The sequence below is a fragment of the Megascapheus bottae genome, chromosome 8, assembly GCF_031878675.1.
Source record: "Megascapheus bottae isolate mThoBot1 chromosome 8, mThoBot2.hap1, whole genome shotgun sequence".
NCBI classification, from domain to species: Eukaryota; Metazoa; Chordata; class Mammalia; order Rodentia; family Geomyidae; genus Megascapheus; species Megascapheus bottae.
Genome location: NC_143516.1, coordinates 53,932,551 through 53,950,492, shown reverse-complemented (window position 1 = coordinate 53,950,492; position 17,942 = coordinate 53,932,551). Strand labels below are relative to the sequence as shown.

Below are 17,942 nucleotides of genomic sequence, written 5' to 3'. Positions count from 1 at the left end.
AGGCTTTCCTCAAATATAAAATGCAGAAAATACAATTTTATCTATCTCCATAGAGTTGCTAAAAGGACTTGCTGGAGCAGTGACAATGTTCAGCAGCTAATGAATCCTCTATGAATAATGGTGGTAGGATATAAGAAAAATGTAAAAACATATTATCACCAGGTAAAGGAATGATAATGATCTTTTTAAATGAACACGTGCAGAATGTAGTGAAGAGCAAAGGCAATCAAGATGCTGCTAGGCACATTACTGCATGAAGTCTAAATTCATCCTTTCCTTCCTAAGAAGTTTTTTGAGAAACAATCTGATTGCCCCATAAATTGTGTAACCACTTTAGTAACCTTTCTTTTTTTTTTGGTGAAGCATATCATTTAAATACAACCTGTAGAAAACAGTCTGAGAGGTATATAAAAACAGGCATGTATTTTCTCTGAGAATGGGCAGTAATGTCAACAACAAAAAACAAAATAATAACAAAACCCACACATATACCAACTACTGCTAAAGAGAATGACTTCAGACAAGGAGAAGCAGTAGGCCAAGCAGCAAGGATTCATTACCTCTTTCCCCTGTTCCTTTTCAGGTGCAGCCCCTGCTAGCTCCACAGCCTGTGTGCTCTGTACATTCTCCACACCAGTCTGCCCGCAGGAGGCATGTTCCTTCCTTTCTGTGGGCTCTGGTATTTTCTCTTCTGCATCTGATTTCTCCCCTTCTTCCTGTTCCTATGCAAAAACCAAACAGCATTAAATGCTTTGTGGATGAATTCTGCTGAGCATAGATTGGTTAAAAAGTGTCTTCAAAGGAACAGGAGTGTGGCTTAGACCTGGGTTCAATTCCTCAGCACCACATACATAGGAAAAAAAAGCCAAAAGTGATGCTGTGGCCCAAGTGGTAGAGCGCTAGCCTTGAGAAAGCCCAAGGACAATGCTCAGGCCCTGAGTTCAAGTCCCAGGACTAGCAAAAAAAAAAAAAGAAAAAAAAGTGTCTTCAAACAGATGCTTAAAACTCCTTCCACTTACGGAGAACTGTTTTTCCAATTTATGAAATATATTGTTTTTGTTGTTACCTTAAACCTAAGAAAAGCCAGACACTACAGTACCTGGGGTTGGAGACCTGGGCCAACAGTATTGCTATCATTTTCTCCATCTTCCTCATTGGTTTCTTTGTCTTCTTCCTCCAGAGACTGTTGCTGCTGCTCTGAATTTTCTTCTGGATGTTCAGCAGCATCTTCGTCTTCAACTCCTGTGTCTATCTCTTCCTCCTCTTTGACCTTGTCATCTTCACCAGGGCCTTCCTCAGACTCTTGTGGGCCTTCACCTTCATTTTGTTCAGGCTCGGTCTCTTCTTGCATTTCCTCAGCTTCGTGGCTTGTTTCTTCTGTACCCACTGGTTTTTCTTTGATCTCCAAAGGATTCTCTTCTGGGTAGATACAACAAAAAGAAGGTACTCAGACCTTGAAACTTGCTGTTACCTAGGTGATTATAGGCTCATGCCTATAATCTTAGACTTGGCTTTTCCCTCAGCCTGGGGAGAAAATTCTAAAGATCCCTTTAACAAATAGGTGGGTGCAGTATCGTGTAGCTGCATAGGAAGCTAAGATCAAGAGGATAGTGTTTTCAGACTAGCCAGAACAAAACGTTTGTAAGACTACATCTCAAAAGATTTATATCACCATGCCTGCTGGTATGTGTCTGTTATCCCCCATGTATGATGGGGAAGTGTAAAAAAGGAAGATGATAAGAGGTGTGAACTTTTTTTTTTTTTGGCCAGTTGTAGGGCTTGAACTCAGGGCCTGAGCACTGTCCTTAGATTTCTCGCAAGGCTAGATAGAGCTCTACCCTTGAGCCACAGCATGACTTCCAGTTTTTTTCTATGTATGTGGTGCTGAGGAATCAAACCTGGGTCTTCGTGCATGCTAGGCAAGCACTCTACCACTAGGTCAAGCTCCTGGCCTAAGGTATGGTCCTAGGTAAAAAGTGAGACCTTCTCTCAAAATATCTAGCACAAAAGGGGCTGGAGGAGTGGCTAGGCAGTAGAAGGCCAGACCAGCATTTTTATTTTATTTTATTTTTTGGCCAGTCCTGGGCTTGGGCTCAGGGCATGAGCATTGTCCTTGGGTTTTCTCAAGGCTAGATCTCTACCACTTGAGCCACGACACCACTTCTGGCTTTTTTCTATGCATGTGGTACCAAAGAATAGAACCTGGGTCTTCATGGCGCTCTGTTCTAACTGGCAGAATGCTACATTGAGGAAGACTTCCGGGATAGCACCCACATTCCAAGTTTAAGCTCCATGACCAATAAATATAAATACATAAAAGCAGCTTTTCTAAGTGTACAATTCATCAGAATAAGGCTGACATACATCTTTCTGAGTCATTGGCCAATGCGACCGGGATCCTCCATTGTGGTCTAAGGTACTATATTATTGTCCTTCACGTTATTTTCTTGCAATTATTCGGTTTTGTATTCCATTTCATACTTCAAAATAACCATACAACAACAAATTACTGAAGATATCATCTCCTGAAGAGAGAGCTGTAACTGGGCTTATACTAAGGCCTCCGTTTTGATACACTGTGTATCAAGATGGTCATGGCTTTGGGGCTGGGAATGTGGCTTAGTGGTACAGTGTTTGCCTAGCATGCCTAAAGCCCTGGGTTTGACTCCTCAGTACCACATAAATGGAAAAGGCCAGAAGTGGCACTATGGTTCAAGTGATAAAAGTCCTAGCCTTGAGTCAAAGAAGCTCCGGGTTAGTGCCCAGGCCCTAATAACCTGTCAAGCCCCAGAATACACACATGCATGTGAACACACACACACACACACACACACACACACACACACACACACACACACAAAAGATAGCTTTAGAGAGACAGCTGTATGCAGTGAGACAACATTAGGTCTCAGCAATACAAATGACAAGATGAGAAGTGACAACTTCAGAGAAGTTTATTGGTTTAGGAGCTGTTGATCTACTCATATGAGAAATACTTCCAGGAAAAAAGCAAACTGTTTTCTCAAACTGGTATTAAGTTAACCAAACAGTAACTTATTATGACTTGGCTGTGGCTCTCTGGGGAAAAAAAAACAATTATTGCTTATTGGCAACGACTTCCAATTGAATACCCTGGGCATCTCAAAGACATACCTTCTCCTTCCTCATTATCTGTATCTTCACCACCATCCTTGTCTTCACTGTCAAGGTTCAAGTCATCTGGAAGGTTCAAGGCCTCAGGTTCTGGCAATTCCTCCTGATTGCCATGGTAAGGGTCCACCTCATTCTCATCATATTCTCTCTGTGACAAAAACAGAGCAGGCAGAAAAGAACTTAATTATTCACAGAAAGGATAGGCGCATGTCTCAAGTGCTAAGAGTGCCTGAAGTTTATTGTGTGTGTGTGTGTGTGTAACATGCTCTTATTAGCTCAGGCTGGCTCTAAACTTGTGACTTTCTTGGAAGGCTGTAAGTCTTCCAAATGTGAGGGTAACAGGCATGGGCTAAGATGCCCTATTCAATAACACATGCTTTTATGAAGTGATCTACAATTAGGAAACAAGAATTAGTAAGACATTCCAAGGATTGTGAAGTACATAGTTTGTGGTCTTGAGGCTGAGCAAAAACAGCTCCCATTCACATTACCTCATCTATTTGTTCATTAATTTTGTCTTGCTCTTGTGCATCACCATCAGATTCTGCTTCTTCCTCTTCTTTTTTACCTTCATGGTGCTTATCTTTGTTCAAGTTCCTAGCATCCAAGTTGTCATCTTTAGCAACTAGTTCAGATTCTTCCTAAATGTCAAGAAGAGAAACACAAAACTGTCATTTTCTATCTAATCTACTTTGCAAGGGTTAACCCTCCTAATATCGTCTTCAGACATCTCCAGCCAACAGAGCACAGACCTGACCTGAAGACACCAAGTCCAGAGTGGTCCAGGTCTGTCAGCTAACAGCAAGAATAGTGTTTATGGGTCTGCTAATTAGATGCAAAAAACTTCGTAACTAATGTGACACACTAAGCCCTGGAACTCTATGTGTAGACCTGGAGAAATGAAGCAGCTGCTCACAGAAGAATCAGATTAGTGCTTCTGCAGTGAAATCTTAGGTCAGGCTGCTCTTTCCACTCTGAATACAGTCAATGAGATAAGAGAAAAAGAAAACAAGAAAAAGAGGGATGGAAGAAATAAGATCATCTCTTCTAGAATTGGTCTAGGAACTTTGGGATGGGGGAAACTCATTTACCTCATCCATTCCTGGTCCTGTTTCTTCAGTTTTACTGTCTTCTTCCTCCTCATCTTCTTCCTCATCGTCATCACCCCAAAGCCTCTCATCTAGTTTATCAGCTTCCTCACCATTGAGATCGCCCATCTGTTTATCCAGGTCTCCGCCCTCACTATCTGATTTCTGATCATCCTCTTCTGAAAGGGAAGGCAATGAGTTTAGTTAGGCATATCCCCACACTGTCCTGATGGCCCCACTTTTTGGCTAGGTCCTATTAATGCCTGGTTTAATAGAACTCTATGGGCAGATGCAAACAAACAGTTTTGTAAAATATTAGAAATGAAACATGGGATGTATGAGTAAACAGTAAAATGTGGAAGAATTACTGTCCTGAGGTAGGGCTATGCTACCATGGAATACTCTTTATGGGACTTAGCAACCCCACTGGGCTTTATTTTCAATTATTATGTAAGAAACAATAGGTCTAGTTAGTTGATTATCAAGTAACCTCCCATTTCCAACATATGACACTAAGATCTCCAACATCTACAATCAGGTATAGATCAATTCAGATATTGCTTGTCTTTACTTTTGCTCAACATTTCCTTTACCCACTGTTATATCCTTGTGCTTCTGAGGGAGATATATACTCCCCTATTTGAAGGCCAGCAATCATATCTGCAATACCCACCCCTCACCACCACCCGATAGTCCTGAGGCTTGAACTCAGGGCCTGGGCACTGTCCTTGAGGCTTTCAAGGCTAGTGCTCTACTACTTGAGCCATAGCACTTCTTCTGGCTATTTCTGTGTATGTGTTACTGAGGAACTCAACCCAGAACATCATGCATGCTAGACAAGCACTTTACCACTAGGCCACACTCCTGACCCTGGCAAGACCTTTCTTCAAGTGAGATAATATATATCAAGTTAGGCATTTAGGGCAAGAACTGAATAGTTACAAAACATGACAGATGAAGATGAGGTGATATAATAAATCATATTCTCAAAAACTTAAGGAGAATGTCCATAAAATGTTCTATAATAATTGCAAAAAGATTAGAAAACTGCACATTGTCTGTGTGTGTCTACATGACATGAATGGAAATACATCAAAATTATTAAGTGGCTTACATGGTGAGCCTAGGGGTTATTTCTTCGCTACATTTTTTTTTTTTCTCACAAACACACCTTATTTTGCAGTTAGGACAAAAAGGTCATTGAAACAAAAAAGAAATGCCAGACAACCAAGAAAATGTGATTCCAATCTCTGTTAAAAAATCATCTTTCCCTTGATGATGGTGGCATATGCCTGTAATCCAAGCCACTTAGGAGTCTGAGGTCTGAAGATCATGTTTCAAAGCCAGCCCAGGCAGAAAGATCTGTGAAACTCTTATGTCCAATTAACCAGCAGAAAACCAGAAACAGATGTGGGGCTGTATCTCAAAGTGGTAGAATATTGGTTTTGCTCAAAAAAGGTCAGGACAGTACTCAGGCCCTGAGTTTGAGCCCTATACCAATTGGGGTTGGGGGAGGGCAAAAAAAGTGATCTCTCTTTCAGGCTTACAGTATCTTGGTCCATTCAAGGAAGCATCCCTAAAATGGACTCATAACACCTGCCTCACAGGAGAAGGAGATGGGCAACACAGGTGGTTATGGAGAAGAACCAACCTTTCACAAAGACTGTAACAGATGACTTCAGAGAACCTGTGATTTCTTGGATTAAAAAAAAAAGAGCCGGACACAGTGGCTCATACTTGTAATCCTAGCTACTCAGGAGGCTGAGATCTGAGGATTGCAGTTCAAAGCCAGCCTGGGCACTAAAGTATGTGAGACTTTTATCTCCAATTAATCACTAGAAAATGGAAAACGGGGCTGTGGCTCAGAGGTAGGGCAGTAGCCTTGAGATGAAGAGCTCAGAGACAGCGCTCAGGCCCAGAGTTCAAGCCTCATCACCCACCAAAAAAACAAAAACAAAAGCAAAAAAAAACCCCACCTTTTGAGAAACAAGAAAAAAATGAAATATGAAATGACAGATAATCTCAAACCTTGTTCTTCCAGCTCTCCATCATGCATTTGCCCATCAAAGTCTTCTGACATCTCAATGGCGTTATCCTCTCCCTTAATATCAGACTTTGAATAAGGATCTTCTTTTTCTTTTTCTTGATTCTTCTGAAATGTATCTTCTACCTGTATCAAGAACATTATAGGAAGTAAATACATCTGGTAACCTTACTAATATTTATTTTACTTCTAAAATATAGATAAATGCCAACATGTCAACGTTATCTCTAGGGAGAGGAAAATGAACTGAGGTAGCCAAATGCAAAATTTGTAAAAGATTTGTTTTATATATATATTTTTACTTTACTGCTTCTGTGATCTGGGAATATATAATTTTATTTAGGTTTTCTTCACAGGAATCGTAAAAAAAAATTTAAAAATAATTGGGCTGGGAGTGGGCCTAGTGGTAGAGTGCTCGCCTAGCATGCACAAAGCCCTGGGTTCGGTTCCATATACAACAGAAAAAAAGCCGAAGTAGTGCTGTGGCTCAAGTGGAGGAGCACTAGCTTTGAGCAAAAGTGCTCAAGAACAATGCCCAATCCCTGAGTAAAGATTTCTTTGGGCAGTATTAAGTTTTGAGCTTGAGAAGTTGCTAGCTATCCCTCCTTCCTTTTAAAATTTGGTTATTATTTGGTAGGGGCTTGTAGTTTTATTCTGGGTCAGCCTCAAACTACAATTCTCCCATTGGGATAAAGAAATATGTCATCATACCTGACTGACTGGGATTAGGAGTCTCAAATGTTTTTTTTTCCTGGTCTGGTCATCTTCTAGTACTGGTGTCTGAATTCAGGATTTTGTGTTTTCTAGGCAAGTAATCTACTACTTGAGCCATATCCCTGTTTCTTTTTCTTTAGCCCCTCCCCCATATAGGGTCTTGCATTCATATTCAAGCTGGCCTATACCTCAATCAATCCTCCTGTTCATGCTGCCTGCCTGTATAGCTGAAGTTGGTGCATGTCAATCTCCTTTGGTTGGCAGAAATGGGGTCTCACAAACTATTTGCCCAGATTGGCCTTGAAATACAATCCTTATCTCCATCTCAACCCAGTAGCTAGGACTAGAGGGACAAACCACCATGCCTGGCTCACCTTGCAACTTTTTTTTTTTTGCTAGTCTTAGACTTGAACTCAGGGCCTGAGCATTGTCCTTGGGTTTTCTCAATGCTAGAGCTCTACCACTTGAACTACAGCACCACTTCTGGATTTTTTCTATGTATGTGGCACTGAGGAATTGAACCTGGGTCTTTGTGCATGCTAGGCAAGCACTCTACCAGTAGGCCAAACTCCCAGCCATCAAAAGACATACAGGAACAAATTTATGAATAGCAAACTTGGCATTATTATTGAATTATTACTTATAATAGCCGATCTTTATATCCTTAAATGTACTATTAATCAGACAATCTTGTGTAGAAATCATCAGCAAATACCTCTCCATTTATGAACAAAGTAGAAAACTAATTTCTTCCGAAATTTTAACCCAATAGTTGAGTTGCAAAGGTGCTTCCTGTGGCTCTTAGGATTTTTATACCAACTACCCAAGCTGCAATATGAGTTTAAAAACCATTACCCTAGTAAAAGCCATTGAGTATAATGTAGTGTAAGGGAGTCAGCACTTTCAATTTCTATGCCTATTTCATGCATGTGAAAACATACCTGTTCTTCATTTTCTATTTGATCACTCACATCCTTCATGCCCTCGCCTTCTCCTATTCCACCTCCTTCATAGTCATGGAACTCTGTGGCTCCCTCTCCTGCTGAACTTTCCATAAGTTCTTTGGGCAAACAAAATCCCTTGGGGAAAAAAACATGGAGCAAGCAGTTAAACACAAAAGCAAAAGAAAGGCATTTCTAAGTTGGCTGTGCCATGGGGTGAAGGTGTGACTGGGGAGGAATTCAAATAAACATTTCATTTCTTTTCACACAAGAGTACAGAAGTGCTTTCACATTTTTTTTTTTTCCTTCCTGGTTTAAAGCTAGCCAGGGCAGAGAAGTCCATTAGTCTCTTATCTCCAATTAACTACCAGAAAACCAGAAGCGAACTTTGGCTTAAGTGGTAGAGAACTAGCCTTGAGCTGAAGAGCTCAGGAACAGTGCCTAGGCCCAGAATTCAAGCCCCACAAAAGAGGGGAGGAAGATGAAAGGAGTGGGGAAGAAAGAGTCCAGACACTGGATACTCCATGATGGGATCTTCACAGTACTGAGTACATGGGTGAATGCAAAATAACTTCCATATTAATAGCATGAGCCCCTTTATTATTTCATCCTAAATCTAAGTAGTTTGAGAAAACAGGCTTAAAAATTAATCCTACAAGTCTAGTGAAAGAATTACTTGTAGTCTCCAAATTGGGGACAGAAAAGGAAAGGAGGTATTAATAACAAGCAGAACCTTCTGATAGCCCCTGGAGATAAGGGAATTTATCAGTAAGGAGTTTTACATCTTGGTGGAAAAAAGCTTGTTAGCAAATAGTGCTAGATAAAGTCCTAAAATACACAGGAAGAGAAAACAGCCTCCTGCTACTTATGATGATTCCAAATAAAAGAACATCAAGGGACCAGGAGCATGGCCTAGTGGTAGAATGCTTGCCCAACATGCATGAAGCCCTGGGTTCAATTTCTTGGTACCACATACACAGAAAAAGTGGTGCTGTAACTCAAGTGGCAGAGTGCTAGCTTTGAGGAAAGCCAAAGTATAATGCTTATGCCCCGAATTCAAGCCTCAGGACTAGCAAAGAAAAAAGAGAGAGAGAGAGAGAGAGAGAGAGAGAGAGAGAGAGAGAGAGAGAGAGAGAGAGAGAGAGAGAGAGAGAGAGAGAGGAGAGAGAGAGCGCGCGCATCAAACCTATCACAGAAGGAAAGCACACCATCCATTTCATCCATGTGAATAGTTCTTACCTTCTGCGCGATCTCTGCAAAGACCTGGGCAAGCACAGAGAGCAGTTTTGCAGTGCTTCGGTGAGTTGCCAAAGATATGGTCAGGAAGAAGAGGACAAGGTCTGAGAAGCAGCACAGCATGGGCACCAGACGTACTAGCAAGTGGCATGACTGATTGAAGAACTGGGGGCGAGAAAAAGCAATATGCTTATTCACACTGTGTCCTTTGTGGTAATCAAAATGTCTTAGAACTACACAGATGGTATGCTTGTATAAGTTCATAATTGTGTTCATGGATGACTTTCCATAACGGTTAAGTCTCACATATTTTAACATCCACAGTTCAATGAGATTTTTTTCCTTTACCACATAAACCTTCACAAAAGTACACCTCAAAGTTTTTTAATTAAACACTGTCCTACAAGTTGTTGTTCTTGTTTTTTTGGGGGGGTCAATCACGGGACTTGAACTCCAGTCCTGGACACTGTCCCTAAGTTTTTCAGCTCAAGGCTAGTGCTCTAGCACTTGGAGCCACAGTGCCACTTCTGGTTTTCTGGTGGTTAAATGGAGAGAAGGGTTTCACAGTCTCGAATCTCAGCCTCCTGAATAGCAAGGATTTCAGTTATGAGCCAGTTTAACTTTGTTTCTCCTCTGTACTTGTTACACTTCAGTTTTTACTCTAATAGGAGATAGTGAAAGTGCCTACTTGGAATGTGAAAGAATCCAAAAAACATATCCATATAACTAATACTTATCAGGTAAACCTTATGTCATCAGAGGTTGTTAGTAATGCTTACATTTATAGTGTAAGATCAATTTTTTTTAGGGATCTGGGTACCGGGAACCTTAAGGTGAAGGCCACTTTGCCTTTACTCAGCCTACCTTGAAGGAACAAACAGTCTGTAAATAACAGCTGGTTACCATGTGCTTTGATGTGGTGCCATCCTCACTGGAGGATTTCAGCCTTTCCAACAGCTCAGAGATGGCAGAAATCACTTTCTGTACATGCAAAGTGCTCACATCGGCCCAGAAGTCATCCTCTAAGAGGTTTGTTAGATGTCCTGGTTGTAGTCTCTCGAAGCCTGCTCCCTCTTTCATTCACAGATAATGACAAGAATCAGAAAAAAGAAAAAGCAAAAAACTTTTCGTAACACAGCCTTCTAATTTCTACAACTGTAACTATTTAGCCACACAAATTAATCATTAAGAAAAAAAAAGTCGGGGCCTGGAGTTTGGCCTAGTGGTTGAGTGCTTGCCTAGCATGCACGAAGACCCGGGTTCGATTCCTTGGTACCACATACATAGAAAAAAGCCAGAAGTGGTGCTGAGGCTCAAGTGGTAGAGCGCTAGCCTTGAGAAAGTCCAAGGACAGTGCTCAGGCCCTGAGCTCAAGGCCAGGACTGGCAAAAAAAAAAAGAAAAAAAAGTCAACTGTAAACGTAATTCTTGTCCGATTTCAGACATACCATCATCTTCTACTAGTCCTTTTTGGTTGGAACTCTCCTCTGCTTTTTTACTTTTTCTTTCTTTTAAGTTCTGGATAGCACATAGGATTACCCGGATAGCAGTTTCCATTTGCTCTGAAAAATCTTCAACAAAGCTTTCATCCAACATCTGGTTTCCTAGAAAGCAATAAGGTATAAAACAAACCACACTAATTACTTTCTTTGGTGCTTCTGAAAATCACTAGCAATACTTACTTGTATTTTATCAAATGGTCAGCAATTGAGTAGTTACTATTTAATTATCATGCCAAGCTACACAGGTTGAGACAATTTCTTGCCTAGGTAAACTTCTAAGCTACCTTGTATTATAAACATATGCCAGAAATACCAACTTACTCCACATTTTCAGACCCAAGCTTTACGAGCTTGAAGGAAAACAGCTGAGTCAGTTTGTGCTACAAAGAATGGGACCAGCCAAACAGAAGGCTTTTGAAGAAACAAAGAAACAAGACAAAAAAAAAGTTGAAAGCTATAGATTCTAATCATTCTTTCCTGCTTTGAGACTCCAGATAGGGTTAAACCTAGGATAAAATGTAAACTAGACTTCAATCATTAGATGTCATCGATCTGGTCAGCTTTTATTTCCATACTAAACATTCCTTACCTCCTTGGTTGCCTGAAACAAGCAGAGAGGTTTTCCAAGTGGTGAAGTCATTTATGGCTTTATTAATTTCTCCTCTAACATATTTTAGGCTTTCAAATAGTGCCATTTGTGGGTTTGTTTTCTCAACCTCAATCCCTGGAAGAATAAATAGGGACTCTAGGACTTGCAAATGAGCTGAAACTTGGGACAGGCAATTCAGGCCAGAAGAGCAAACTTCAAAATCTTTCCTGCAATAGAAATGCCATCCTGTTAAAATTATGGAGTTACAACCAATATAAACTCACAACCCTTACATAACTATAATGTGTACACAGAAAAATCCATTGTATGTCAAAGGTTTCTAGGATAGACATATATTACAAAGTACCATATAGGTCTACTAATGTCAAAGGTCTGAATTGTAATTCTTTTCATTACTTTGTTCAGAATTGTGTGCTGCACAAGTATTCATGCACAGAAGATAGGAAGACTGACGTACTCACCAAGAATGAAAGAGAGTCTCACAGGACTGCTGCCTAATTTTGTCAATCTCAGTTTTCACAGTTTTAATGGTCTTCAGCATCTCTGTTAACCCTGCAACTGACTGTTGCCAAAGCTGGTCATGTTTCTGCATCTGGCAACCAGAGGGCAGTTGACTTCCAGGTACTGGTGATGGGCATCGAAGGTCAGAGAGAATTAGGTCTGGTACTGATTTGGACACTTGTCCCTTGACAAGTTCTGCTCCCTCCAGAAGGTCAGAAGGCGGACCCTGCACAGGATCATCCCCATGGTCTGCAGCCAGCCCTGAACTTGGACAACACTGGAGAAAACAGGAAAGCTGCTCCAACAGGATCTGGCTCTGCATGGCTAGGTGCTGGAGCCGCTCTGTCCACTGCTGCACACCATCCTGAGGTGGGAAGGCCACAGGATAGACCAGAGGCCCTGTCAGCCTGCTGTGAATCTCCCGCACACAGCTGAGGAGGTTCCTGTGTAGAGAAACCCATGAAGAAAACACAGCGGCATCAAGTCATGAGGTTGTTTTTGAAAATCTGAGTCAACGCATAGGAATAGGCCTGAGATTTCACATGTAATTAAGGTTAGGCTTGTAGCCCATGTGGAAGATTGCTAGCCAACCATTCCCGATGACTTGGGTTTGATTTTTCAGATAAAATTCATGGCCTGTCACCTGATATCTTGAATCTTTTTTTTTTTGCCAGTCTCAGGCTTGAGCTCAGAGCCTGAGTATTGTCCTTGGGCTTTCTCAAGTGCAGAACTCTACCACTTGAGCCACAGCATCACTTCCAGCTTTTTTCTATGTATGTGGTACTGAGGAATTTAACACAGGTCTTTGTGCATGCAAGGCAAGTACTACCAACCAACACAATCACACTTATGCAGTGGTTTTAGTTATCATTACTTACAAAATACGTTTTACTATACTAAGTAAACTCCAATAAACAGAGCAGAAAATAGGTGAACCTAAAGTATTTGGAAATAACTATCTCCTGGCTAAGAACCAACTTACCAAGTAACAGTCTTTCTAACTGTCCTCAATTTCTATTTTCACTGAGGAACATTTATTCCTCTTAATTCTTAATTCCTTTCCTTGTTCCCTTTTTTTCTTCCTTTTCTTCTTTCTTTCTCTTTTCAGTTCTGAGGTTTGAACTCAGGGTCTGGGCACTGTCCTTGAGCTTTCTCAAGGCTAGCTCTCCACCGCTTAAGCCATAGAACCACGTGTGGCTTTTTCTGTGTATGTGGTACTGAGGAATTGAATCCAGGGCTTTGTGCATGCTCAACAAGGACTCTACCACTAGACCACATCCCCAGCCCCATTCCTCTTAATTTCTGTTTCTGTGAAGAACATTTATGTTTGGCTCAAGAAACTGTCATGTGGGATCCCAAGAGTCTAAGTAAAAGAAGATTCTACTTTGTGTCTATGGACCAGGTTCCACCAATCCCATGAATACAACCCTATTAGCTCACAATGACTTTGGGCAACAAATATTGTCATTCCAGATCCAGGTGTAATCCATCCACAATTTCAATGCCCTTTATTCCTAGGACACATTCTTACCAAGACTGTGGCCACAGCATGGGGGATGACAGAGGAGAAATACCAAAATCAAGTGGCAGAACCAAGAAAAACCCATTTGCTTGTGGGCTTTATTCCAATTCACAAATGAAAGCAGGACTTACTCTCTAAGCTGACTTGGAAGTCTTTTACAATATATGCTACAAAAACCCACTTGGAATCTGATACCTGAGGATGATCCACTGCTCAGTCAGAGTAGTCAGGGAGCGGCGTTGTCGGATGAGTATCTTCATCAAATGTGATGAGAACCCTTTACACCTCTCAATGTTGCCCAAGCCCATCTCCTAACACAGCAAGAAGGAAAAGCATGCTGAAGATGTAGTTGGCAAGCACCACTAACAGAGGCTCCACTAGAAAATGATTTCATGGAACCTCTCAGACTATTACCCATACAATAAGCAGATGTGCTATATGCTTACAGGCAAGGCATTCATGTTTCTGAGTAGTATTTCTTAGATTGTATCACCACAAGTCATTGGTATTCCATCAACAAGGACTAGGTTATGTATCAACACAGTAGCACTCACTAGATACTGTTGGAAAATGAACTGTACAACTTGTGGATGGGGATAGGAGAGAAAAACTGGGCAAGTGTGAGGGAAGAAATGTTTTTTACCTCACCTATGTAATTATAACCTCTCTATAGTAACAGAAACAACAACAAGATACCATTCTCAATGTGAATACTGTTTTTATACTATTGGTTCTACTTTTAAATTAATGCAATATTTTATTATAAGATGCTTTAAAATCTAGTGTAAAATTATGCTGGCTTAGGTTTAATAATGCTCTTCAAAAAGCTCAGTCATATCTCCTAATCAACAATTACTTGGCAAAGTCTGGGAACAGTTCACTTGGGAACTGTTACAAAAAGCTTTCTCTGGCTGCACAGTTCTCACACAGTAGCATTTTACCTTAGCAGGAGCTGCTAGGGCTGCATTAAGCCTGGCATGTCGTGCAAGAGAGCGATAAAAATACTTCTGGCATCCATCCCACGAAGATGAGATTTCAGTAAGTAGCCTGCAAAGAGAATCAACATGTTTATTAAAACTACAATTTACCACCTTTGACTCTGAAGGTTCAGAGACTACAACTGGCAACAATTGTTGATACACATTTGTTTCTGAATGGATGCATGCGTTCATGAAAGAAAGCATGCATTAGACCTTTATACAACGAATATATTATTTATTTAGCACTTGAATTATCATAGTAAAGTAAGTGACAATATTTTTTCCCACAGAATCTTGGTCACTATATTGTGAATGGAAGTTAGGTGTCATAAATTCTGGCACAGGGATGAAAAAGATAATATGACAATAGATGGTAATAGATGGTAGTGACAGCTGATCTAGAGTGAGGGAAGCCACAGGGTGGGAGAGGACTGGAGAGCACATGTCCTGTCAAATTAAAAGTCACTAACTGGTGACTAAATGACAATGCAAGCACATTTGGCTGCTGTAAAATCTCATCCTTTCATGATGTGTTGCATTTAAAGTTCAAAGCCAAAAATGGCTGAACAAAAGGTATATACAGCAACTTTGCATATATAGCAATATAGAAATATCTCTGCCTGAAAAGTTTATAGGCTCTCAAGTTTAGGGTATTTTATAACTTATAGTAGAGGCAGCAAAATAGTGGCCATTCTCTCAGATTTCTACTAGTATATTCAAATTAAGTGAGCATACCTCAAGAAATTCAAAGAGCCAGAAATGAGGTAAGAGCTCAGATAACGTGCATGCACAAGGCCCCGATTCAATCCCCAGCACCCACTCAAACCTATTTATTTACTCACCTACTCACCCACTCACTCAACCCCTGGAAAGGTGAATTTAAGAAAAGAGAAACCAAAAAGAAAACAAACACTTACTAGATAGATATTTAGCAGGTGCCAGGTCTTGAGCCAGGTATTTTTATAAAGGTATTGTTCTTAATCTTTTAACATCTTTGCCCAAGACACATTATTGCTATGCTCATTTTGGCAAATGAAGACAAAGTCTTAAATGACTTGTTCTACTTTATAATTAAAACATGAACAAACCAACTAACCTATTAGCATCAGAGTCTGGAGTGTTGCTCACAAGAGACAAAGCACTCTGAAGATCTAACGGGTGAAGATAGAGCATCTCTTGGGGACTTTTTGAACGAGCCCAAGCAAGACCTTTACGATATGACAAACCTACGAAAGATACAACATTCATTTAAACAAAGAAACTCAGTAGGTATGCCCTCACTGTCCCTGTCACTCAAAAATTCTGTGAAGAGCATCATCCAGAAACTTGTCTGAAATGCAAGTAACTGGGTATGGTAGTACAAACTTGTCATCTAGGATTTGAGAGTGAGGCAGGAGGATCAAAACTAAAAGGACAGGTGCGATATATAGCAATAAAAAAAAATGCATACTTAGTCCCAATCCTGCTCTACATAGAGTAACAGAAATCAGCACTTGCATTTTAACAAGATTCCTGAACCAGGGGCTTAGTTTTTTGGTAATAAACTTGCCTAACACATTCAAGGCTACCTTTAAACTCCTGAACCAGAACAAAACAACAAAACAGCAACTAAAAAAAATACCTTAAAAACACTTGGACAATTTATGGTATAATTTCCTAAGAAAATCTTAAGATTCTTAGAAAGACCTTGCCTGTTGCTTTATTTTCTCATTATTTCTAAAATTTCCACCAAGTCAACATGTATTTTTCTCCCCAAAGGTGGTCACTAAATTTCAGTGTTTTAGGAAGAAGCTTACCGGTTTTTATTATTATTATTTTAATTTTTTTTTGGTAGTCCAGGGCCTTAGCACTGTCCTTGGGATTTCTCAGGGGTAGAGCTCTGCCACTTGAGCCACAGCACCACTTTCAGCTTTTTCTATGTACGTGGTACCGAGGAATCGAATCTGGGTCTTCGTGCACGTTAGGCAAGCACTCTACCTACCACTAGGCCAAACTCCCAATCCCGCTTACCAGTTTTTGCAAGGTGTTTAAATAGGTCTGACAGAGCTCGCTGCTTTTGCATGAGAATGTGCTTGGCTTCTGAGTGCTGCTTCTCTTTCTCTGCAGAGGGCTCCACCTTTAAGCTCTGTAGCACAGTTACAGAGGCAATCACTTCACCTAAAGGAAAACAGCATCCCAGGGTCTTACCACCTTATTCAATAGCAAGGACCTTTTTAGATCATGCACCTCTTCATCTGAGTCCTGAATATAATTCTAGCATTTAAAAAACATTCTGTATATAGATGTTTAATATGTGCTTTAAGGCAAATTTGTTAAAGATGGGATTAGAAAAACAAGGCCATATTTCATACCTTCATATCTGACAATAAATCCAAATAAAAGTGGTCACTTTTTTTTTATTTAGGGGGGGTTTATAATCAATCTTAAGAAAAAAAAAAACCCAATGCTACTGAATACCAAGTATGTGAAGTATATATTATAACTTTTCATTGCCTAACAAATTTCTGGCAAACACAGTATGTATTAATTTCCTCGAGTGTAGCTAGTACTTGCTAAATTGCTCTTTTAATCTGCAGAGCTTCAGAAGCTACTTTTTAGAGACTTTAAGGCTCAAGAGATGTCTTAACACTTTCTAAAGTGGCTAAAGCAGAACTTCAGCCCTAATCTACTGGACACCCAAATCCTGACTCTTCTACAGGTTCACGCAACATCATGAATATCAAGGACATCTGTAATATAAGGGAGCTGCCCATTTGCCACTACTGGTATTATGGGATGAGTTGCGGGCTCTTTTGCCCTGCCACAAAATCCCTATGTTGCTAAAGTCCTAACCTTTGTACTTCAGATTGCGATTATGCTGATAAAGTCTTTTACATGTAAAGAAAAATCAGAGTGTATCCAGAGTGTGTCTGTCTTCCTTTAAGACCATGGACAACTAATCAAATGGAGAAATAGGAACATATGTAAGCCAAAGTGAGACCTGAGAAGACACCAGTCCTACCTATGTGTTTATGCTAGACCATTTAGCATCTGGGTCTGGAATTGCAATACAGTCAATTCTGTTGGTTAAGCTATCCAATCTATGGTATGTTGTCAGGCAGCCCTAGCCAACAAATAGAAGTAGTCCACAGAGGACAGGTGACTACTCTTCACATTGACACAGTGAGAAAGCTAGCAGAGAAGCTCCTCTACGTCACAGAACTCAACCTTTTCCAGGAAATGCGGGGGTTTGTGTTCCACTAATGTTTCCTTAGGCCAAGGGACAGGCAATAGTCTACTACAAAAGACCAAGAGGGGCCGGGAGTTTGGCCTAGTGGTTAAAGTGCTTGCCTAGCATGCATGAAGACCGGGGTTCGATTCCTTGGTACCACATACATAGAAAAAGGCCGGAAGTGGTGCTGAGGCTCAAGTGGTAGAGCTCTAGCCTTGAGAAAGTCTAAGGACAGTGCTCAGGTCCTGAGCTCAAGCCCAGGACTGGCCAAAAAAAAAAAAAAAAAAAAAAAAAAAGGACAAAGAGCTCCCTGACAGGTACTGCGTCTATCCTATCTCATTATGCTCACAGAGCTGGAAGTAGACAGTCATAGGGAATGAAGGCAGCTAAAGGCTCATTTATTAAGGTTTACTTTCCATTCCTAGCCACTGATCTGTTAAC

At 40.6% G+C, this 17,942-nt stretch overlaps 1 protein-coding gene across 1 annotated transcript in view; it reads right to left on the bottom strand.

Moving 5' to 3' along the window:
- The window catches only part of Mdn1 (midasin AAA ATPase 1), a 148,499-nt gene that overhangs the window by 16,256 nt on the left and 114,301 nt on the right, over positions 1-17,942 (bottom strand). Inside the window, exons 75-90 of the mRNA XM_090338431.1 lie at positions 16,301-16,447; positions 15,387-15,516; positions 14,252-14,357; positions 13,506-13,621; positions 11,749-12,231; positions 11,267-11,493; positions 10,624-10,779; positions 10,080-10,249; positions 9,180-9,341; positions 7,941-8,078; positions 6,270-6,411; positions 4,245-4,420; positions 3,645-3,794; positions 3,154-3,301; positions 1,100-1,419; positions 561-722 (exon numbers count right to left, since the gene is read on the bottom strand). Coding sequence (XP_090194557.1) covers positions 561-722; positions 1,100-1,419; positions 3,154-3,301; positions 3,645-3,794; positions 4,245-4,420; positions 6,270-6,411; positions 7,941-8,078; positions 9,180-9,341; positions 10,080-10,249; positions 10,624-10,779; positions 11,267-11,493; positions 11,749-12,231; positions 13,506-13,621; positions 14,252-14,357; positions 15,387-15,516; positions 16,301-16,447 — 2,933 coding nt within the window. The remainder of the gene's footprint in view (positions 1-560; positions 723-1,099; positions 1,420-3,153; positions 3,302-3,644; positions 3,795-4,244; positions 4,421-6,269; positions 6,412-7,940; positions 8,079-9,179; positions 9,342-10,079; positions 10,250-10,623; positions 10,780-11,266; positions 11,494-11,748; positions 12,232-13,505; positions 13,622-14,251; positions 14,358-15,386; positions 15,517-16,300; positions 16,448-17,942) is intronic.